At 35.2% G+C, this 24,469-nt stretch overlaps 1 protein-coding gene across 1 annotated transcript; it reads right to left on the bottom strand.

The window, feature by feature from the left end:
- Positions 1-471: 471 nt before the first annotated feature.
- Positions 472-23,021, bottom strand: LOC101964273 (short-chain dehydrogenase/reductase family 16C member 6). Its single transcript, XM_021724933.3, has 6 exons — positions 22,687-23,021; positions 18,097-18,228; positions 10,352-10,451; positions 9,585-9,729; positions 2,484-2,609; positions 472-673 (listed from the first exon to the last, which is right to left on the bottom strand). The coding sequence occupies exons 1-6, from the start codon at positions 23,005-23,007 to the stop codon at positions 547-549; spliced, it is 951 nt and encodes a 316-aa protein (XP_021580608.1). The 5' UTR covers positions 23,008-23,021; the 3' UTR covers positions 472-546.
- Positions 23,022-24,469: the final 1,448 nt, after the last annotated feature.

Here is a 24,469-nt window from a genome sequence, read left to right as displayed (position 1 = left end):
CCTTCCTTCCTTCCTCCCTCCCTCCCTCCCTCCCTCCCTCCCCCCCCTCTCTCTCTTTCTTTCTTTCTTTCTTTCTTTTTCTGTATTGCAGATTGGAGAGGGGCACTCTACCACTGAGCCTGTTTTTTTTTTATTTTTCATGCAGAGACTGAATTCCAACTTGTAATCCTCTTGCCTTAGACTCCCAAGTAACTGGGATTACAGACATACACCATCCCACCTGCCTCCTAAAAGTATCTTCTATTTCTATTTTCAAATTAAATTAGAGGCCAATTGCATTAATATGTTTTATAACTATATGCTCAGAGTCTATTGAAAAGGCTATGATGATGTCCATACTTACCAGACTAAAAAATGATAGGAAAAACCAGATAGATAATTTAAACACTTAGAAAAATATCAGTGTGTCAATTGTGCCCTGGAAATAAGGGTGGCACTTTTGAAAGCTTCAGTGATTCTTAGAGCCTGGACACTTGAAGCATTAGGAGGAATTCCAAATAGTCTAGCATTTTAACACTTTTTATTTATGATTCATTTGAAGCTTAATTACTGGCATTTTCTCTCCACTTCTTCCTGAGGTTTATTTGCTTCCATTCTCCCTTTGAAAGAATCCATGCAAGTATCTGCTCCAAGGTACTCCTCAAGGACGATCATCATTTTTGGAGATATTAGACTAGAGAAAAACATAGAAAAAAGTTGTGACCTTTTACAATCCTTTCAGTAGTTGAAGAGACTACATTGCAAAGATTAAGTGAAAATTCCACGAAGTTTGCAATGTCGTGATCTATGTTGTGTAACTGTCACTTAATGGGAGAGATGGACAGAGAAGTGTTGCTGTCACAATTAATAGGGCCATCAATACCCTCAATGTTGTCCATCTTGGCTGCACCTTGGAATCATCCCTTTAGTTTTAAAAAGTACCAATTAACTCATATATCACACTCATTGGTTCTTTGGAACGATCAAGTGGCCCTGGACTTACTGTTATGCATACTTATTTACTAGACTAGTAAACAGTAGTTAAAACTAGAAAGAAAACCAGACAAATTAAGCAGAATATCTGGGGTTTGGCATCCAGGGATCTATAGTATCAAATGGGGCCCAGGTGATTCCAATGTGCTCCTGAGCTTTTTGATGATAGAAGCTGTATCTTCAGATCACTTTTGTTTACAGCAGCCCATTGGTTCTCAACTTGACTCAGCAAATATTTTTGGATGCTTATTACATGTTAGGTGCTGTCCTAGGCAGAAGCACAAATGGGAAGCAATTCAGAAAATGTGTTTTGTCCCCAGGGAGACTGTAAGCTGGCCAAGGACTACAGTGTGATGATGAATGCTACAAGAGGAAGGGAAAAGCATCAGGGGATCATACAGTGCAGGTCCTTGACCTGCCTAACCAAGTGGGCAAGCTAGGGATGAATAGGAAATATGTGGAATGTATATAAATAGGAAAGAAAGTATGGTGTTTGCCAACAATATAACCTCAAATGCTTCAAAATCCAAAGCTTTTTGAGCGCCCACATGATACCACAAATGGAAAATACTATACCTTATCTGACAGGTCATGATCAAATGTAGACACAGTAAAACTATTGTACAAAATTGCCTTCTGCTATTTGTTTAAGGTGTATATGAAACAAATAAATTTCATGTTTAGACTTCGGTGCCATCTCCAGGATATCTCATTATGTATATGCAAATATTCCAAAATCTGAAAAAATCTGAAATCTCAAAGACTTCTGGTCTGAGGCATCTCATGGATGGATGGGAAGCAGTCTTTACTTATAGCAGGGGAAGAGTGCATCCTGATAGAAAAGCTTTGTAATCTGTTGGGAAACTGGTTTAAAACTACTCTAGCACACATTAGCTGTTTAATCATGCAAAATTACTTTCTTTAAACTTTGGATTCCCTAAAAATGATAAAATCTATGCAAAACTTTCAGTGCAGTAACTGGTACATAAGCCTCCATTATGTTAGATGTAAGTCTGGGTTAAAATCATCCATGAATATCCCAGAGTTTACTGGACTGACCTTGTAGGAAGTTGTAGAAACTGTTTTACTAAAATAAATGAGGAATTTTTCAAATACTTTTAATATCTTCCTAGCAGAACATTCAGGATTTTAACCTTTCTTTTTGAAACAGAACTCTACTCAAATAATTGGTTGAAAACAGAAATGCACAAAACAGAAACAGAAAAGCAAAACCTCCCAAATAATTCAGATGCTATTTGTTTCTGTACTGAAACAAACAAACAAAAAACAAACAAACAAAAAATGTATGCTCTGCAAGACCTAAACAGTGGTTAAATTTTGTGTCTGAAGTAATCAAGACACAGCTAGCAAGAATCCAATAAATTGTCCTTGTGCTATTAAAGTTTTTCCTCTCATCTTTTGAAAAATGTGAAGTTTCTCAAAGAAGTAGCAATGCTTGAACAATTTGTTTACAAACAACCAAAGGGATATTGAGATCATTATTAACTTACTGCTTAAGGATAACTGCAAAGTATGCAAATTTGGGAATTAGGAGGTAAACTTGTTCCTCTAAAATAGCATTGAAAATTTTTTGGGCCACATACTCCTGCTCCAGTAGAGGTAATAGAAATGGATACCTGGAATAACAATAACAAAAGTTATGTCATTAGAGTGGTATTTTTTATAGTCATTATGAGCATCAACTATTAAATTTCAGACATGGGATTAGAATAGGTTGCTTTAAATAGTCAAAAAAAAAGAGTAAATATTAGGGATTGCTTTGTGTTTTCTCTCCAGGCCAATATTAGGAACAGTTAAATTAAATTAAATTAACACATTTAATTTCCTCTAGTGAACTTCTTGCCTTTGTTTATTTTCTGTGTTGTGATGATCTGAACAAATAAAAGCAATTGTTTTAAGATTTCTTTGTATCTTTCTTCCTCTTTCTCCTTCCCAAACATCAAATAATTGTGCACTATTAAGTAATAAAATAGTAAATTTAATTTTACCAAAAAAGTATCTTGAGCATGTGTAATGGATCGTTTTAGGTCGGCCATTCTTAAGCATTCAACAGAAATAAATATGATCCAATAGGAGTTGAAAAGTATGAGAATATAAATAAAGATTCTACAAAGTAATACCTTGTCATTTTATACTTTTATGTACTCTTTCAATTATTAGAACCATACTTGTTAGAGAAATTTTGTTTATCTCAGCTGATTCTTGGAATCTGATTAATTTTCCATAATTGAGTGTTGGCAGTCTTTATTACATTATTCTCCTAAAAGTTTCTTAGAACTTGAGCATAAAGGTTTCTAACATTTTTAAAAAACTATAACATCTAGGTCATTTTACTCCAATTGTCTACCATTTCATTATTATTAACTTTTCTTTTTCTAAACATTTTGTATTTATCTTTTATGTGCCTAGGAACCCTGAGTTCATAAGAGTCATCAATTAACATCAAGGCACTACTTTATCCTGGCTGGTCACATTATTTCTGACTTTGACAATCTAATTGTAAATAGCACTTTATGACATTATTATCAATTCTTACTAATATTGTTATTCTAGTAATAATGTTAGGAAAATATATGTTTTTAAAATATATTTTAAAATATATGCCGTATTTACACATGTATAAACTATATATGCACTTACATTATTTATATATATGTATACATATATATAATATTCTAAGTCTTATAGATATAAAGACTGTCAAGTACATGATTTATAGATAATAATAAGGTATGGGCTACTTTTTCTTATAAATTCTGTGGGATCAATTACTTCTCACAGGATGCATTCATTTTTTTGCTGAATTTTGGCAATACATTTATTTTATTGCATGGATAGACTGTATTTGAATTTTTTCTTTTTTTGTACCAGGGATTTATCTCAGGGGCACTCGACCACTGAGCCACATTCCCAGCCCTATTTTGTATTTTATTTAGAGATAGTGTCTCGCTGAGTTGCTTAGAACCTTGTTTTTGCTGAGGCTGGCTTTGAACTGAGAAGCCTCCCCAGCATTGGGTGTACTACCACACCTGGTGTCTATTCATTGTTTACCTGTCTTGAGTCAGTTTTGTTTGCTTGTGTCTCCTTAGGAATTTTTCCATTTAAGATATCTAGTTGGTTTGCACGTATTCCTTATGATACTTTCTCTTTCTGTAATGATAGTAGTCACGTCCTCTCTTTTACTCTTTTTAAAAAAATTTTTAGTAGTTTCAGTTTTTTCTAATTTCTTTCTTGGACAGTCTAGCTAAAGTTTTTATTTTTTTAATTTTTGGTTGTATATGGACACAATACCTTTATTTTGTTTATTTAGTTTTTTATGTGGTGCTGGGGATTGAATCCAGTTCCTCATGCTAGGCAAGCACTCTACCATTGAGACACAACTTCAGCCCTAAACTTTTGTTAATTTTATTGATTATTTCAAAGAATCAGCTTTTGGTTTCATTGATTTTTCTGTTTTCCATTTCCCATTTAGTTCATTTCTGCTACACTATTCATTATTTCTGCTCACTTTGGATTTAGTATGCAGTTTCTTAAGGTGGAAGATTATTTATTTCGTATCTTTCTTCTTTTTTAATGTCATTTACAGTCATGAATTTCTCTCTGCTTTAATTGTATCTCATAAATTTTGTTATGTTGTATTTCTACATCTTTGTAAATTTCCCAAATATTCTGCTTTTGATTTTTAACTTCATTCCATTTTAGTTGGAGAATGTTCTTTGACTTCATTCCTTTCAAGCTTACCGAAGGCCTATCCTGGAGAATGTTCTATATGAACTTGAGAATGAACATATACCATGTTCTTATAGAGTAGCATATAGATGTCCATTAGGTATGCTTAATTTATTGTGTTCTGTGCTTATTTGAATTTTTGTTTATTTATTTATTTTTGGTACTGGGGATTGAACTCAGGGGTGCCTAAAAATTGAGCCCTTATACTTTTTATTTTGAGACAGGGTCTCACCATGTTGCTTAGGGCCTCCCTAAGTTGCTGAGGCTGGCTTTGAACTTGTGATCCTTCTGCCTCAGCCTCTTAAGTAGCTGGGATTACAGGTATGCACTATAATGCCCAGAGGTTCTATGCCCTTTAGATCACAGGAATATCCCTTTAAAAACTATATGTTTGGGCTGGGGATGTGGCTCAAGCGGTAGCGCGCTCGCCTGGCATGCGTGCAGCCCGGGTTCAATCCTCAGCACCACATACAAACAAAGATGTTGTGTCTGCCGAAAATTAAAAAATAAATATTAAAAAATTCTCTCTCATTCTCTCTCTCTCTCTCTCTCTCTCTCTCTCTCTCTCTCTCTCAAAAAAAAAAAAACTATATGTTTTAAATTATTTTCTTAGAGGTCTTTCTAGGGTATATAATATGTTTCTTAAACTATCAGAATCTACTTTAGAGTTATACTGCCTTAATTTTATTTCTATATAGCTGTTAGTTTTTCTACTACAATGCTATATTATTATATATTATGTCAATATATGCTATAAGCCTGATAATACATTGTTTTAGTTATTGCTTCTTAAGTTTTATATTTGATAGAAGCTGAGAAAGTAAAGGAGAACAAGTATATATAATCAGAAGTTTAGAAAAAACTATATAATATATACTTCTGAACCTTCTGGTCCTTTTCCTCTACTCCTGTGAATTTGAGTTAGTGTCTAGTGTCATTTCCTTAGTCCAGCACAGCTTTACTTCCATGCATCTCATTTGTGCTCTTAATATAAAAAATAGCATTTCTATATATTAAAGGTCCAATAATACTATTATGTTCATATTTAAACAATCATATTTATAATCAATCAATTTAAGAAAGGAGAATAAATACACTTTTGTACTACCTTTTAAAAACAACCTATTTAATTGCTATTACAAATACTCCTATTTTTTTTTCATATGATTTCAGATTTTTCTCTGGTTTCACTTGCTTTCATTCTGAAAAATTTCCTTTAATATTTCTTGAAAAGTTGAGTATAGCAGTGAATTCTCTGTTTTTGATGCACTTTCATTTTTGGCTTCATTTTTGAAATATGAATTTGCCAGATAGAAGATTCTTGGTTGAAAATTTTTCTTTCATCACTTCAAATACATCATCCCACAGCCTCTTGGCTTCCATTGTTTCTGTTAGGAAGTCATCTGTTAATACATTTGGACTCCATTGCATATGATGAGACTTTTTTTTCCCTTTTGCTTCTTGCAAAATGATGATGATGATGATGATGGTGATGATGGTGATGATTTGTCTTTCAACAGTTTGATTATGATATGTTTGGGGTTTATCATACTTGAAGTTCACTGATTTTTTAAAAATTGTTGTACATATCCATGTGATTTATTGTTACATATTTGAATATGCACACAGTATTAAATGATAATTTGGTTAATATAACTCCCCAGAATAAATTAATTTTTTATCAAGTTTAGGAGGTTTTCAGACATTGTTTCTTTAAATATTCTTTCTGCTTCTTATATTTTATACTCTGTTTCTCTTATTCTCATCCTGTACATATTTATGTATTTAACAGTGTCCCAAAATTTCCCTGAGGCTCTGTATTTTTTATTTTGTTTTCTCTTTCTCTTATTCATATAAATTTAAGCTCACTCATTTTTTCTTCAGCCACCCAAATCTGTTGAGTTTTTCTAGTGAATCTTTTGGTATGGTTATTTTTTTCACTCCTAAATTTTCAGTTGTTTTTTCTTTCTACTTCCTATCATTGATATTTGAAAGACATTTTCATCATGTCTTCCTTTCATTTTTAAACATGGACTCCTTTAGATCTTTGAATGTATTTATAATAACTCTTTGAAGTTTGATGAGTACAACATATGGGCTCCCTTCATGATAATTTTTATTGCCTATGTTTTTCCCATGTATGGGTCATACTTTCCTATTTGTATATCTTATGATTTTTTTCTTAAAAAGTGGACATCTCAGAAAATATATTTTAGCAACTCTGAATAATACTTTCTCATGGGGATTGTCCTCATGGTTTTTTTTATTGTTGGTTGTTCAAAACATTACATAGTTCTTGATATATCATATTTCACACTTTGATTCAAGTGGGTTATGAACTCCCATTTTTACCCCGTATACAGATTGCAGAATCACATCTGTTACACTTCCATTGCTTTTTTATGTATTTAGTAGTTTTCCTGAACTAATTCAGGGAAGTCTGTCTATCCCTCCTACTGTCAATGTGTAGCTTTTATGTCATCCCTTAGAGATACAGTCTTGGTCATGCACAGAGTTTTCATAGTTTTCAGGGATGACTATAGATTCGAACAGCAAGTTTTTACTGTCTCTTTTGTTGATCTCCTAATTAACCTGGTTTGCTCCTTCTTATATCACATCCAGCTCCACAATTTGCTAACCAACCAATTACCTTTCTTGACAATGTTATAATTAATGGTATTATTGAACTAAAGTCAGATCCTGTAGCAAGGGCAGAGAGATGACTCTCTTTGAGATTTGCTTTGACTTGCACCTAGTGGAACTCCTATATTATGGAGCAAGAGTGGGGGGTGATCACTCTTCATCAATTACATCACACAAATTGTCTGTATCAATCAGGATATGAAAGTTGGAGGAAATTCACAGGAAGTAGTGGTGCTATCCAGATGCTGCTATCATTCATTATAGATTTTCCACAATAATATCTGCTAATATTAACTTTTTGGTAAACCTACCTGAAATTGCTTCTGTATTAAGAAGCTTGGGAAGATGGGAACTGAAACTTGACTGCTGAGCTTACTAGAGCAGTTCTCTTACAACAAAGAGCTCTTTTAGAAATATAAACTGCTCTCTTCACCAACAGCCCATCTCCAGATATTCTGTACCTACAGAGGGGGGTGGGGAGGTGAAAGGACCAACCCTGTCTGACTGAGGTTATTCACTTAATATGGATCTTCTACTGCATGGAACTGTTGAATGTGAGATAAACCAACGCTCACCTGTTGCCAAACTACACAGTGTAGCTCTTCTGCTCTGGGGAGCTGAGGAAAGATGAAAATAGCCACTTGGTGGCCAAGTCCATTGAAACAGCTATCCTACAGGCACAAGTGTAGTCTTTAACCCCAAGTGTCATGACCTCCAGTGTTCTTACTGAGCTTCTATAGATTTTTGTTGAATAAATGCTTCTCAATTCATGCCATGTCCTTTGATCAATCTCCAGAAATTTTAAATGTTTATTTTTGCTAATATTGACCAGCTTAATAGATGTCTCTTTGGTAGAAAGTTTTGCTCTTTGTATTCTGTTGACTCATTACTACCTGTCTTCTTTTTTTTCTTTTTTTAAGTAAGAACTACTTTTTTTAAAAAAATATTTTTTTAGTTGTAGTTGGACACAGTATCTTTATTTATTTTTATTTGGTGCTGAGGATTGAACCCAGTGCCTCACATGTGCAAGGCGGGCGCTCTACCACTGAGCTACAGCCCCAGCCCTAAGAACTAATTTTTAATTTATTTACAAGCATCACACATTTAACAAAAATTCAAGTAATAAAAAGGCAGTGAAAAGCAACTTTCCCTTTTATCCAAGATCCCTATTTCCTTTGGAGAGAAGCACTGTTATGAATTTCTTGGGTAGCTTTCCAAAAATATTCCATGCATTTACAAGCTTGCATGAATATGTGTATTCTTGTAAGCACATGTGTATTTTACATCCAAATGTATGCCAGACACAATCAATAATCATATGTATGTGTACACAAATTTTATAAATCTATAAAATACTCCATTCCTTGCTTCTTTCACTTAATGAATTTTAAACATCCTTTAGAATCTCAAAGACATCTAAGGAGGAGAGATTGCAAAGTGATTAATAGAAAACTCAAGAGCAAGTTACCTTGGGTTCAGATTCAGCTCTGCCCCCTAACTTTACCACCTGTTTTCCAACCTTCTATTTAATTTTATAGCTTCACTAGATACTAAATAGCCTCAATTTTCTTTTAGCTAGGATTTTTGTTGGTTGTTTCTCATTCCTACAAATATAACTGATGCATGTCATTTGGATTTGTTAGTTCCTTTTCTAACAATTGTAATAACTATACTAGTTCTCATTTTAAGTGTAAACTTTTCAATGTACTATACTTGTACATTATGTTAAAGCTCTATTATTTCATTTATATTCTATTTTGGATTATTTTAGATAAATATATCTTTTATACTGAAATACCACTCTGCAACACTTCCTCCCCATGTATATTAATACATCTTACAAAACATTTTGTTTAGGAATACTTACATTTTAGTATTCTTTTTAGGAAAGAAATTGTCACGTGAACACTATAATGTTAAATATCTTAATAAGTTCTCATTACCAATATCTCTGTTATGCTTTAATATCCTGATTAGCATTTCAGAATAAGTTCTTAGGATCCCATAAAATTCATAAATATATTATTATTATATTTAAATTAAAATAAATTTATAAATTTCATATGTATTGAAAATTTTTCTTACATTAGCCACTCAGACTGTATCTTTTCTTTTCCTGTCCATATAATCATCCTGTCAAAACTTCAAATGACCAGATGATAACTGACATACATTAGAAGATTATTATAAGAGCAAAGATATTATAAGAGACCACTTACTTGGTTGTGCAGCCCTCAAACATTCCAGTTTTGATAAAATAGGGACAAACTAAGGTGAATTTAATGTTAGTTTTCCTTGACATACTGTATTCAAGGAAGAGAGACTCGGCAAAGCCAAAGGCTGCAAATTTACTTGCAGAATAATCTGAAACAAAGTGAGGAGTTATCATTAGTAAGAGAAGTTGACAAGTTAATTTGTGGAATTATTGTTATTATTTTAAGTTTTAAAATAAAACTCCTTCTCCTTTGTCTGGCTTGTGCTTGAGGACAGAACATCACTGTTAAAGTCATGTGGCCAAACTCTCTAGTCTTATATACCCAATAAAATTTAAATTCTTCCTTTCAGTACCAGAGACTAAACCCAGGGGCACTGAGCTATACCTCCAGCCCTTTTTATTTTGAGACAGGGTCTTGCTAAGTTGTTGAGCTGGCTTTGAATTTGTGATCCTCCTGAGTCACTAGGATTACAGGCATGTGCCATCACGTGTCTGGCTGAAATCACTTTAAATTCTTTAACTCAAGAAGACCAATGAACCATTAACCATATTCTTCTTCTTCTTCTTCTTCTTTTTTTTTTTAAGAAGAGGATGCTGCAGCTGCAATTATAAGTGGGGCAACAGAAGGGAATACTGGCACTATAAATAGAGCCAAAATTTCCTGGGATCTTTCCATGGTACACGAAGAGCTTTTCTCTATCTTGGGAGAGTCCTGATTCTGGGTGCTGTCAGCTTGGAAATACAAGCAACATAATTGAATGAAGTGCTTACCTGATAGTCTACTAGTACCGACCATTCCAGCCATACTTGAAATACAAACCAAGTGACCATGATTAGCTTGAAGCATTGCAGGAAAGAAGGCCTTACAAATCTGGAAGATATAAGCACACTGTATCAGTATTTTATTATTTATTACTTTACTTGTTTGGTATTTGATGAATTTATTCTTCATTTAACAAAATATTTCACCCTCGTGATACATTAAATTTTGTGTCAGTACAAAAGTAGGAAACTTATAGTCACTGTTCACAAGAAACTTAGAGTTTATTATGTATTCATCTATAAGAGATATTATATGATTTCTTTTTCCTTTTGATAATTGAATCAAAGGAGATGTTTACATTTATGGTTGACTAAAAATCTTAAAACTTAAGTTTTTCAAGCATGCTAAGCTCATCAATATAGTTTTTAGCAATTTGTATTGAAATTTAATTGCATTTAACTTCCAGACTTTATCATAAATGAGATTCAACATCACCCCAAAAGATTGAAAGAATGGAGAAATTGCTTGAGAAAAGGCAAATTTCAATGAAAGACAAATACATCCTGTCAAGTAATGTGCTTTGGAATTGCCTTCTATGTCTTAGATATATTTTTACTGATTTTGGTGAACTTCATTCATTCATCATTAAGTAAAATATTGAGCCAATTTTCGAATCCCTATGTCATGAAAACATCTCAGTTCTCTTATCCTTGAACTTCAGAGGTTTTCTCAGGAAAACATTTCCATTATTTCTTTCCCCAATATTGAATCTTTTAGTCTAAACTCTGTTTACAAATAATTATGTAAAATTTTCAAATAAGGCAGAGATACTAGACCATCTAGAGTGGCATTCGGGAGCATTTTCTAACAATCTTATCTAAGGCCATCTCTTGGGAGCCAATGCAACTTTGACTAGTAAAATTAGAACCCAGACAACCTAATAAAAGTAAAGGTTAGTGTGTAGGAAACTAATAGGTATGTTCTTTTGATCTCATAGAAAAGTTAATGCCAGAGATAGGGGTAAGATAATGCCAGAGGTAAGATTATTAAAACAATCTTATTTTAGTGATCCTTTTCCTGGGACAGTATAAATCCAGTTCTTTGTATAATTATTTTGTCAACTGTATTAGTCTGTTGATTCTCCCATAAATGCATTCAATCAAGGTTTGATAGTGCCCATCATCTATTCCTTTGAGATTTTTTTTTAATAGTGCTAGGATTTCACATTTATGATTTTGGACAATCTGCCTAAATGTGCTCACTTACAGAGAGTAACCACCTCTAGCAAAGAGTGGCACCTTTGCTTTTGAAATTCTCTTGTCTTACTACTTTTGTTCTATAATTGCTGAACTAATGGGTGAATTTCTGCTTAGATGCAGACAATTGGCCTCTTTTGATATTTCATGTTCAAGTACAGTAGTAATTTTTACAACTGTTTCTTGAGGCTATGTCATCTTTGTTTTTCGAAAATTAAAAACTAAAAAATCCTGTTTTATCAATTAGGACCCTAGGCTAACTACAGATGGCAAGAACTAATTATTATTTTAATGTAGATATTAGCAACCTCAGCATATGATTTTTAGTTCCTTTATTAAATCAACAATTTTCGCCTGTCCATCTAAAAGAAGCACTCTGTGGTTTCTCTTCAGCATATCTGAATTACCAGCAGCACTGCTGTTGTGCTTTAGGGCCATTATCAACTAACAGAAGAGTTCTTGAACACAAGCACTGTGGTACCACAACAGTTGATCTGATGATGGAATGAAGAGGTTTGGTGAGAGATTTCATCATGCTCCTCAGAACAGCACATAATTGAAACTTATGAAATGTTTGTTTCTGGAATTTTCATGTAATATTGATCATAGGTAACTGAAATTGTGGAAATCAAAATTGTGGATTAAGTGGGGATTGCTATGTAAGAGCCTATTTATGTTTGTAGCTTTATATATCACTGGAGAACTTTTTTAAAGAACATTTTGAAGATGAACTGATCATAGAAACCCATAATTTTTGCTCACTAGATGGATTTTATCATTAGAGAGAAGAAAAAGAAATGTGAATAAGTGTTGAGTTAGCAATTCATTGTCAAGATTGTATTTGGCCATTTGTAAAGTATTTTTAATACCTGGGAAATTGATTGACAATTATATATGGATCCAGGTTTACACATTATCTATAATCATAGTAATGTGTGAACAAATCAGACTGTTTGATAAACAGACATATCTTTTAGACATATCTTTTCCTTGATTTTATCATGTATGGTATATAATGCAAACAAGCATCAGATGTGCTTGATTTTATCTTATTGCATTTATAGTTAAATAAACTCTTATTTTTCCAAGAAGAAGTCCAATGAATGAGTTTCCTACATTTTTTCACAGTGGTTTGTGGGTCAGATAGGTTACTTGTCTTTCCACAAAACATTTCAGATTATGAAGAATGCAAACATGTATCCAGTTAAATTGAATTACAAAAAATGATGACTTTACTACAAAAAATAATGTTTTTGAACTGCAGATAGTAATGTAAATTATTTGGACATAGATACTTGTGTTGTCTTTTATAAGTTGTCAGTTTCATCTCTTTGACAACCTTATAATATTGCCAGTGATGGTGTTGCTCTGCCTTGCCAACTTTAATGAGTAGAAGATTTGGGGCTATTAATTTGGGTAAATTCATGAGAAATATTTGGTCACCTATAACATTTTAAAAGATGTTAAAATTTATAGAGAGTAATTATCAAGTCACCAAGCACAATTATGACTTATTCTTGTAAAGTTTCAATTGAGAGGCTAAGTCCGTTGTTGTATATATCTTATATTTTAATATGATGATAAAGTTAATTACAAAGTTATTGTTGAAAGCTAAAAATTATATTGTTACGGAGATATCTATATATTTTTCTATGTTTAGGTTCATACATTTATTTAAATGTCCATTAAAATTAATGAGCAAAAGAAACTTATTTATAATAAAGGCGAGGGACCTGGTAACTTAAAATTGGTCCTGTAGTATTCAGTCTGCTATAAACAAGAAGTATGAGAAGGTCATTCTTTACTTTTACATGATCTTCAAAGATAAATTATCTGTGAAAGATAATGGAATTATTATCTTGTCAGAATATACTTACTGGAGCACTTTTGTGCCCTGACTCAATTTTGTTATGCTTTTGAATTGTTAAATCAGATAAATAAAATTTGAAAGATCTGAATCCACCTCGTCAATATACTGTTACCTGCTCTTAGGTGCACTTGAAAACAAAATGAAATAATTGTCTCTCTGGTTATTAAGGAAGTCAATTGCAGCTATTCACTGATTTATTTATTTAGAGATTGGGTCAGACTATAGGGCTCAGGCTAGTCTTGAGCTCCTGGACTCAAACAGTCCTCCTGCCTCAGTCTCCTGAGCAGCTGATGCTACAGGTGTGTACCACTGTGCCTGGCTCCGTTAAGTTTTTATTTAAAAAAAATATAACCGCAGCCTGGTGTGGTGGTGCACACTTGTAATCCCTGCAGTTTGGGAGGCTGAGGCAAGAGCATTGTGAGTTCAGAGTCTGTCTCAGCAACTTAGTGAGGCCCTAAGCAACTTAGCGAGAACTTGTCTCAAAATTTAAAAATAAAATAAAATTAAATTAAATTAAAAAGGGAGGGGGAAAGGTCTGGTGATGTGGTTCAGTGGTAAAGTGCCTGGGTTCAATCCCTAGAACCAATAAAATAAAATACAACTGTAGAGATGCTTTTGCATTCAAAGTCATTTTTGGCACTTCTTGGGTGACCAAAGCACCAAGACTTGTTCCCTTAGTTTGACATTCTTGACATGGTAGTTTGCAGCTGCATGGGTGTTGGAAACAATGGGGTATATTTGGAAGGCTCCACACTTTTTAATTAGCTTAACCTTATTTTAGGACCTGCTCTGAGGAAGTGTGAGGAAAAAACTGTCAAATCCAAATGAGAAACTCAAGTCTTTTTTCCTAGTAAGTTTGTTAATACAAATATGCTTCATCAAAGACCATACACTTGCCCAGATGGGTAGTTAGGCTCTGGTGATTTGTCTGTGCTCTTATTGTAATAATTGATCAAATCTTTATAAAAGAGTTATATCATATACCCTAAAAGCAGTTTCTACTTTCTTATATTTTGGTTTATCATCAGTAAAGGAATTCTCTGGAAAGCTCCCTCATCATGTCTGAAGGCTTCTTGTCATACAAGCTACCAGACACTGCCTTGTGAAAGCACAGTTCAGAAAGACACTAAAGCTACACTGCAGTGTAGACTGTGCTGGGGAGTTGATTCACTGGGACATACTTCCCAGGGTGAGCTGATGTTGTCACTGTGAGGAGAACCGTACACTCATGCAGGGTTTGAATCTGATCCATGGAATCTGTTTAGTCCATAACCCGAAGCCTATGAAAAAAATACTGTGAGCAGGACTGGACAGAACAGAATTGATTATACAGTTGCCCCTTGGTATTGAAGGATGACTGGTTCCAGGTCCCCCGTGGAGACTGAAATCCAGAGATACTTGAGTCCCTTATAAAAAATAGTATAGTATTTACATATAATCTCTATTAACCTTGTATCCCTTAAGCCATCCCTGAATGACTTATGACACTAAAACAATGTAGATGCTATGTAAATAGCGATTTTGCTGTATTGTTGTGGGAATGATGACAGGAAAAAAAATCTACATATGTTCAGTACAAATGAAATTTTCTTTCTTGATACTTTCAGTGTATAGCTGATTGAATCTGTGGCTATGGAGGGAAAACTGTATAAGGCAGGATTGTGGAATCAACAAGAGACATGTGATGTGGTCTGTGTTGTTTTCTGATGGGCACATCAAGAAGAAAGACAGGTACTTTGTCTTTCTTCTTGATCTATTTTCTAATTCTCTACTTAGGAAGCTATACTTATGCAAACTGGATTGAAACTCTTTTTGAATTGTATTTAATACAATTGATAGCCATCTCTCCTGGGGAATCTTAGTTCAGATTTATGAGCTGATTGAATCATCAGAAGAATGTAAGAATGATCTCATAGTTGGAATTCAGGGGAATGTTGTCAAGATGGATTAAACTTAGAATAGCATATGAATGAAATTTGACCTTGTGTAACCTCACTAAGATATATTGTATCTATAGACAATAGAACCATTTCAAAGATAACTTGAAAGATATTCATTACCTTTGTCCAAAAACCTCCTTAAAACAATAGGCAGATGCTCTTACAATTACTGTCACTGAGATTCTTCATCTTTTACAATGATGGACCTATTTATGTATGATCAGTAAGAGTCTGGCCTGCTTTTTGTTAGGATATAATTGAAAAGCTTGATAATGCAACTAGTGCATAGGTGTGCCATATTAGGAATAAATTTCATTTATGTTCACAGTTTGTGGAGCCAAAGCCTACCACAGTAGCTTCCAGGAATCTGGACAGATACCTGCTCTGTGGCCCATAGGTCTTCACCCGAACTTATAAAAGAGATCATTTCCTGGCAGGCCAGGAACCTTGGTGGGTTTGAGGGATGTTAAGAAAAAAAGTAAACCTCTTACTAGCAGTACTACAGGCAAAACCTGGTAGAGCTAAATTTTGGGTTTCTCACTTTGGAATAGGTGAGCCAATAAGAACAGTAGAAATATTTTTTAAATATCACAAATTTTGCAAATGTCTGAAGATTCCTTCCATAACTTCAGATGGAAGTTGTTTCCTTGATTTTTGTGGTTCCTCATATCATCTCTCTTAATTTGCCTTCTCCGAGAAGGCTTATGTGTATTTGTTGATACCTTATACTGTTAACTATGTAAATGATTCAAAGCAAATAACAGAACCTGCACATGATATAAAAGTACATGATCAGTGACTACGAAGGGCCGGAAGAATGTGAAGGAGCTCCTATTTGAGTCAGGAGGAAGAGTACTTATGTTAGAGAGAGTATGGCTTGTGAAAAACCCTCAGATGAGACAGAATTGGACATGCCCTGGGGTTTAATTAGGACTTTTGGACTATAGAAAGTAGAGAGTATGAGGGATGGGAGACAGGGGAGGATATTGCCACCTCTTGCCAGGGCACTCAGGTCATGACAGGTACCTGTTATTCTAAGCATGTTTGGAAACATGGAATGTTTTTTAGTAAGGAACTGAAATGATTTTATGAATGCATTGAAAAGATCACCTCTCTCTCATATGAAGATTGGTTAGATAGCATCTCTATTGAAGTCGAAAGGCCATGAAAAGCTGTTGGTGGCGGAGAAGGAGGCAGGAATGGAGAGAAATTCACTTGAGTACATTTTGCAGGAACAGCCAAAGATGTAGGTATTACAGGAAAGGGGAAGAATCAAAGATGATTTTTAGATTATGTGAATTGATTAGGATCAACTGACTCCATTTAACCACAGGGCATTTTTCTCTTCCAAAATAAAGTTCTGAGTTGGTGTGGTACAGGGAGGCAAATCACCGATTTTCACAAATATTTATGGGGAACCCTTTAAATGTCCAGCACTTTGTTAAGTGCTCAATTAATATTAGTAAAAATCAATTGTTGGACTATCATTGGCTTCCTGGTGACTAAGAAAGAAGATTAAAGAAATAGTTGTAAGGCTTGTGGAGAGTATAGGCTTGTGTTGAGTGGAAAAAGGGAGGAACCAGTGGACGCTCAAAGCAAACCCATTCCAAAATCCTATACTCAGAGAGCAGAGGACTTTCCCCACTAATCCTCATGTCTTCTAAGGCCCTGGTTTCTATCCCCCATACCTCCTGCATTCTTCATCCAATCCTGCTTCCTGGGTTTTTTTCCCCCATCACAGCATTAACACCTCTGGTAATTCCAGCCACCTTTGTCCTCTTACCTATTCTCTAGGCTGCACTCTCTAAAGCATTAAATAGCCTCTTGGCATCCGTGTCTACTTAAATATGCATTTACATGAATTAAATGATAAAGAGCTAAAAGATTAGTCCCTCAGTTTCCATCAATCACATTTCAAGTGCTCAGTAGCCATAGGTGAGGAGTGGTTACCCAATTGGGAAGATGAAGAACACTTCCATTGTCAAAGACAGTGCTTCTGGACAGTGCTGTTCTGTTACTCCAGGCCTCAGGGAAGATGGTCCTGAGTTAACAATGCACTAATTTCCCTCTGTAAAGAAACTTTCCTTCCTCTTACTCCTTCCTTTGGCAAGCTTCAGCTACCACCTACCACTTGAGGAATTCATTTCCACTCTTTGGGCCTCAGTTTCTTTATTTGTAAAATGAGAATGAAAATGGTGTCATGGCTGAACATGAAGTTAAAGAATTTAGAATGGTGCTTGGTATACAGTAAGTGCACAATAAATGTTATTCCTCTTGCCTTTATTACCTTTGTTCTCATAAACAGTCTTCCATGTACCTAAACCACCACTCTAAAAACATCCCTCTTCTCCTTTCATGAGCTCTTCTTTCACTCATGGACAAATTGGATCTATGCACATTTCAATATGCATTTAGGGTATTAGATTTCTGAACAACCTAATCAGTCTTGAGATCATACTGGAGAGGGTGGAGAGAAGGGAATTTCCCTGAGAATTTGAAATAGGGCAAGACCAGGAAAAATCAAGTTAAATGCAACAGGGTCAAATTTGTTAAGGATGAGACCCCACGGGTCTATGAGGGGAAAACTCCTAAATGGTATATTCACAGACAAATGTATGAACAGTTGTTTATAGAAATGCATACTTACCATGTAAAAGCAAATTAAAAGGGGGAGGGGGGAGAATTACCCAGAAATGAGAGATGGCATTGACATAAAATGATCTTTCCAGCATGTGATCTGGAATATCCAGAAAGGGCTTCCCTGTTACAACGCCCGCATTGTTAATGAGGATGGTCACATCACCAACTTCTTTTTTAACCTGGCCAGAAGCAAGACAAACATCAAATCAATTGAAGTGGTAAAGATCATTTTGATATTTATTCCCCCAGAAAATATTCATTTTATTTGTGAGTAGTCATGCACACCACATAATGACATTTCAGGCAATGATGGACCATATACAAAACGGTGGTCCCAAGATCGTATTGTCTAGTGATGCAGTAGCTCTTCTAGTTTGTGTAAATATACTCTCTGATAATTGCACAGTGATGGAATCACCTAACATTGCATTTCCCAAGATATACTCCTGTGGTTAAGCAATGCATGACTGTGGTTTCTTTGAAACTAGATATTTATTCTTATCTTGTATAAAGAAATTCAGCAATTTTAAAGTAATTTTTATGATTGATTATATATTTTTAAAAAGCATATTTTAATTTGACAATTTTATTTGAAGAACTTTGATTTTTATTAGTTTTTTTTTCCTCAGCCTGGCTGATGTCTGATGATTGCTTCTGTGTGTGTCATTTCCCGAATCCCTCTATGAGCAGGTGCAGGAGCACATCCCATCCTCCTAAGGCCTGACCAGTGTTTGGAATGAAGACATCTCAAACATGGATGTGTTTGATCCAGTATCCATGGACTTCTGTGATACTGTGCACTTTTCTCCAAAGAACTGACTTAAATCTACTTAATAATCTGTTACTGATACTTTCCCCAGGTCCACAGCTGGGCTGCTGGCATTGTGCCTCTTGCATTCTCAAGCCTCCTCTCCTGGAGACCCCATTTTGCCTGCTGGCTTAATTCACAATGCACCACAAGCCCCACTTGGAGAAAAGCATGCTCCAGGAAACACTGGAGGAACTGTTTTTATCTCATCATTTTTTTCCGAAATTATGACTTCGTAGGTGACATTACTAAAGCTGATCTGGGGCAAAATCTGTTTTTTGAATTCAAAGCATGTTTGAATACTTTGAAACCTTTTTTTTCCCCTTCTGAATTGAATATTATGGCAGATATGACAATCTGTTCCTTTATTTTCAATGAAGCAGCATTTCCTGCCCTGACATTATTTTCTAAGGGGTCCAGGCACTGCTGCTATTTGTTATTTAATATGCTTTGGAGAGATAAGGTAACTATTGCTGCTGTTGTTATTGAGTGGAGTAAGCTATGAAAGGGAAAGTTAATATTGCTGAAATGATGTTGACCTGGCTCTTCTTCTTTGGAGAGAGGTAGGACTAAGGAAAACATCCCCAAGACTGTAACTTTTAAAGAAGGCCATCCTATTGGCTTGGTGAATGAATCAGTGTGCATAAAAGCTCAGTCCTAGACCAATGAGAAGGGTATCTAAGTTGTCAAGAGACAAAGAGAGAGAATCTCCGGCACAAATACAATTCCTAAATTAATTAATTAATTATCTAATTAAAAATTAAGAAAGACATAGTGGTCACTGTTATCCAATCCGAATTGAAGCCCTGAGGAATTTTACTTAGATCAGGGGATTTAATTTTCTGAGAGGCAGTTTAGGACGGCATTATTATCCTGGCTTATGGATGAGGAAACAGAGGTTCTGAGAAATTAAGTTTCATGTCAAGTGATTCACAGCTTTTGAGAGGAACAAAGATTCACATCCAATTTCAATTCACACATAGAAGTTGTTTTCACCCAAATTTACTACTCTTTAAGTAGCCAAAATTATTGCCGTAACAAACCTCATGCATGTACAAAATGAATATTAATGATTAGACCTGGAAATCTGGGAATAAATTGTGAAGTTGATTGTTTTAACCGAAGCAATTTATTTGTATATTGTTTTCCTATGTTGGAGACAAGGAGGATAGCTCAATCTAATTTTGAAGTGTTAATTTCTATGCCACTTGAGAATCCTGTGATTGCTTTTTTAAAGAATATTTTATTTTGAGGCAGGGTCTTGCTAAGTTGCTTAGGGCCTTGGTAAATTGCTGAGGCTGGCCTTGAAACTCAGCCTCCCATGCCACCAGTATTATAAGGGTGTGCCACCATGCCTGCCTCCTGTCATTGTTTTTTAAGTCTCCCCCAAATTTCAAGGATTTGGGTAATGCATGCAGTTTGTTGCAACTGTTGCAGGTAAAGTTTAATACTTAGCATTTGGACTTCTTGGGAGTTGATAAGTAATTGATAAGTAGTTGACTTAGAAAAATACTATTTATAGGATCACGGGAAAAAAGAAAAACTTCAGATACGTTCCCATGATGACAAATAATTTTTGATCAAAGGCTTTAGGTGGGTTTTCTACTAGATATCAAGAAAAGAAAGGTTTGTTGGGAGACAGAGAGTGTAGAGGTTATCATACTTTTGAGAATGAGGAAAAGATTATGAGGGGATTGTTTTTTTCTCATGTATTTGTTGATTACCTGGAGGGGATACAACATGGGCCCGGATGTTAGGAGGATGGGGTCACACTTCAGCTCTGTCACTTATATCCTTATGACCTAGTTTAGGTCCTTAAACTCTCTTTGTCTCTATTTCATCACTGGTCAAATGGAGAAAGTAGTAGTAGTATCTATTCATTGTGAAGATTATGTAGGACATGATTCAGGAGAAAAGATTTTTTTCAAGGCTTTTAGTCTGGCTAGTACATGGTATTGGGAAGGGAGTCCTGCCAAGCAGACTTTATCCTTGAGCTCACTCCAAGGATGTTTATATGGGAACTTTTACTGTCACATTTCCTTCCCTTTTTGTAAAATGAGGACTGACTTCGATTTTTCTTGCTCCATAGTAAAATACATATAGGGAGCAATAACACACTTATTTTTACTAGTTGGAAATGAGTTATGAAGAACAACTTCATGTGGGAGCCCCCCTCAAAAAGGAGAAAGTAATAGAAAGTGAAAAATTAAGGGGGCTTCAGAAGGTCAATGTCACAGAGTAGTGATTTCATTATTTTTTAAGTTTTGCCACTTTTTAGGAATTTTTATTGGTAAATCATAATTACAGATAATAATGGAATTCATTATACCATATTTTTACATGCACATAAAATGATTTGATCAATCTCATTGAATGAATTGATAAATGAATTACAAAGTAGGACTTAGATTCCCAAAGGGAAGGATAATCCCTTGGGGATTCTCTTATCACATTGTGTGCACTTTACTCTGTACTGCCTGAGTTACACCATTGCCTCTGCCAGTAGCTAATTTTATACTCTTGGGATGTTGCGTAGTCACTCAGTCCCTTGAAGCTTCCTCATTTGTTGATGTGATGATAATCATGATATGTACCTAAGTAGGTTGCAATGTGCTGATTGAGTTATTATGTGCATAAATTTATGTTTGTAATGCATTTAGTGCAGCTGCTATTTGTTTTGTTTTGCTAGTTTATGGTTTTTTGGTGCTGTCTTAACCTAGTTTTGTGGCCTTCACTACAGGCTGATTGGTTTTCCTTTGAGAGCAGGCAATTAAGTCCATGTATTCATCACTTCCCTTTATTGGAGTCTCAAACTCTGGGAGATTATATACACACCCCAATCATCCCAGGGCCAGCAACCAGAAAATCAGGATAACTCCTATGCCTTAGAGCCTCTTGAAATTATTAAAATTAGCCAATCTTAAACCTGTTCGCCCTGCATTGCCTGTTCTTTCCCCTGGAAACCACAATAAATGCATATGCCTGTAGTCCCCACTCTCCCTCTGTCTCATAACCCACACCTCCGCCAATCCAGTCTTCCTTCAGTGGCTCTGTATGCTGTGCTGTTTTCCCCAGGGAACTGTGAGTTTAACAAAACTGTAGAACTCTATCCTGTTACTCTCCCTTTATTTGCATCAGTTGCCTAACTCCTTATCTCATGGTTAAAACACTCAGGAAAGCAATACCATTGTTTTAAAAGTACTATATAATCAATCTTAGCTATTATTATTTATTAATATTCAGTAAGAAGTTAGAACAAATGTCAATAGGTCATGTCTAACAGGAAACTTGGTCTACCAGTATGCTGAATGCTTTTACCTTATGTTCCATGTTATATATATTTTCAGAACTGGATGATAATGGAATTATCACATGATGGAATGGAATCTAAGTGGCATCAGAATCATAAAACATAGAAAGTTAAAACTGGACATCACCTTGAATTTCATCTGGTTCAGTCCTTTTGTTTTACAGATAAAGAAACAAGGATGTAGAAAGGGAGAATAACTTTGTAAATATTGCACAAGCAACGAGTAGCAAGCCAGGAGAGTGCACAGTTTCTACAGACTCCTGACAGTGAGTCACTGAGCAAAGCAGTCTGGCAACACTGGGCTCTGAAGGCTGCTCAAGTTTCTACTTGCAGTTTTGTATGCTCTGCTTATTTTTGGAGGTCATACAGCCAGACTTCTGACATGCAGAAGCAAGTTGGAGACACATATAGATTGTGGGGGGAAGCATATGACAAAAGACTTTCGTCCGGTCTTTGTAAAAAGTGCACAGTAGATGCAACATTTTTGAGCATCAAAGCAAAGAACACCCGTCAGCTTACCTGATCAGCGACGCTATAGACCTCTTGCCTGTTGCTACAGTCACACTTATAGGCAAAGACTTTCACACCACCCTTTTCTTTGGCCAGTCTACAGGTTTCCATATTGCTCTCTTGATTAATGTCCCAGAGAACTAAAATGGCCCCGGTGCGGGCAAAATGTAGGGCTAAGAGCCTCCCAAGTCCACTTCCAGATCCTGTTATAAGTACAATCTCACCAGCAACATCCTTTTTTCTTCTGGGAATTATCTTGAAAGCAATAGATTCTAAAAAATAATACAGAAATTTCCCCAGAAAAATGGCGGTGTCTACTATCGTATTCATGTTGAATGACTGAAGAAAATGATGTCCTGATAAGGAAAAAGGGAGTTGATAAATTCATGACATTACAGCAACTGCAGTGCATATGAATTAATCAGAGCAAGGGAATTTACCTTTGACCACCATACTTTTGACCTGTTGTTTTAGCATCAGTTGCCAAAATTGTTGAATTTTTGTTATATAAGCAATCATTATGAGATTATTTTATGTTAACAAGAAACTTCCAGATTTTTAGAGTACTTTACACATAATATAATTTGACGGATAGGTGGGCCACAGATTGCTAGGGCAGGTTTATAGTTAGGGACATAACATCTTTGTGTCTTGACTCATCCAGACTTATGGGACAAGTAAACCAATACTCCAGGCATTTTTCTATTATATGAACACAGTTGATGATCTTACGTCTAACAGAGATTTGTTTTTTCATTGGGCATTGATAACACATATAAGTAATATTATAATACAAATAAAACCATTACCCATTTTTATTTGCTCACCATAATACCTCTCTGTGAGAGACAGCCCACAATAATAATTATAATTATTGCAATTTTATAGTGAGGACAGTACAGCAACAAATACTGGGCAACTTTATTCATGTATACACAGCTAACTAATAAAACAGGCAATGTGGGGATCCAGGACCCAGGTCTCCTGAATTGTAGTCCAGGTCTTTACCATTAGATTAGGCTTTTCTTGGAGCTAATGTGTCCTTGTCCCAGAGCCACTTTTCTTTTTTCCTTTAAAGAGAATTTTTTTATATTTTGTGACAATTCCTTGTTTGGTAATCATAATCTGTTATATCCGCTCACCATCCTTACACCATCCTTAATATTCTTAGTAAACCCATCCTTTTATGTAGAAATTAGGCAAGGCATGAACAAAATCCTTATTCAAACAAACCAGAGCCATTGGAGGAAACCACCACCACCACCCACCATGATGATAATCATGATAACGGTAAAAAAACCATCGCTATCACTGCTATGGAACTCTTTTCATATATCAGGCAAATTCTAAGGACTCAGCATGGACTGTCATTTAACTGTCACAGAGGCTGCCCTGCTTTACAGTTGAGAGAGCTGTCACTAAGAAACTAAACAGGTTAGCACATGCCCCCCCCCAACAAAAATAAGGTTTGTAAAAAAAAAAATCTTTTTGTACAAATTCTACTTCATTTTAAGTTGGTCAGGGATTAACTCTGAGGTATCTCTGGGATGCTAAGAGACCCAGGTTGTTATATCATCTTGCTGTGAGCCCTGACCTGCCAGAAATTTCCACTTAGATAAGAGAAAACAAGCATTGTTTCTAAGGCATCTCTGCAAATAATTATGTGGGTTTCAGAAGTGAAGGAAAAATCCCTACAAGTTGGGTTTAAAACATTTGATGTTGAGTTTTCAAGATGCTAAGTTATAGTCCTTGCCCTTGAGGAAGACAGAGCCTGAGAGACTGTCAAGTCAAC

Source organism: Ictidomys tridecemlineatus, chromosome 7, assembly GCF_052094955.1.
Source record: "Ictidomys tridecemlineatus isolate mIctTri1 chromosome 7, mIctTri1.hap1, whole genome shotgun sequence".
NCBI lineage: Eukaryota > Metazoa > Chordata > Mammalia > Rodentia > Sciuridae > Ictidomys > Ictidomys tridecemlineatus.
Note: the sequence above shows the minus strand (reverse complement) of the source record. Positions and strands in the feature narration are given on the sequence as shown.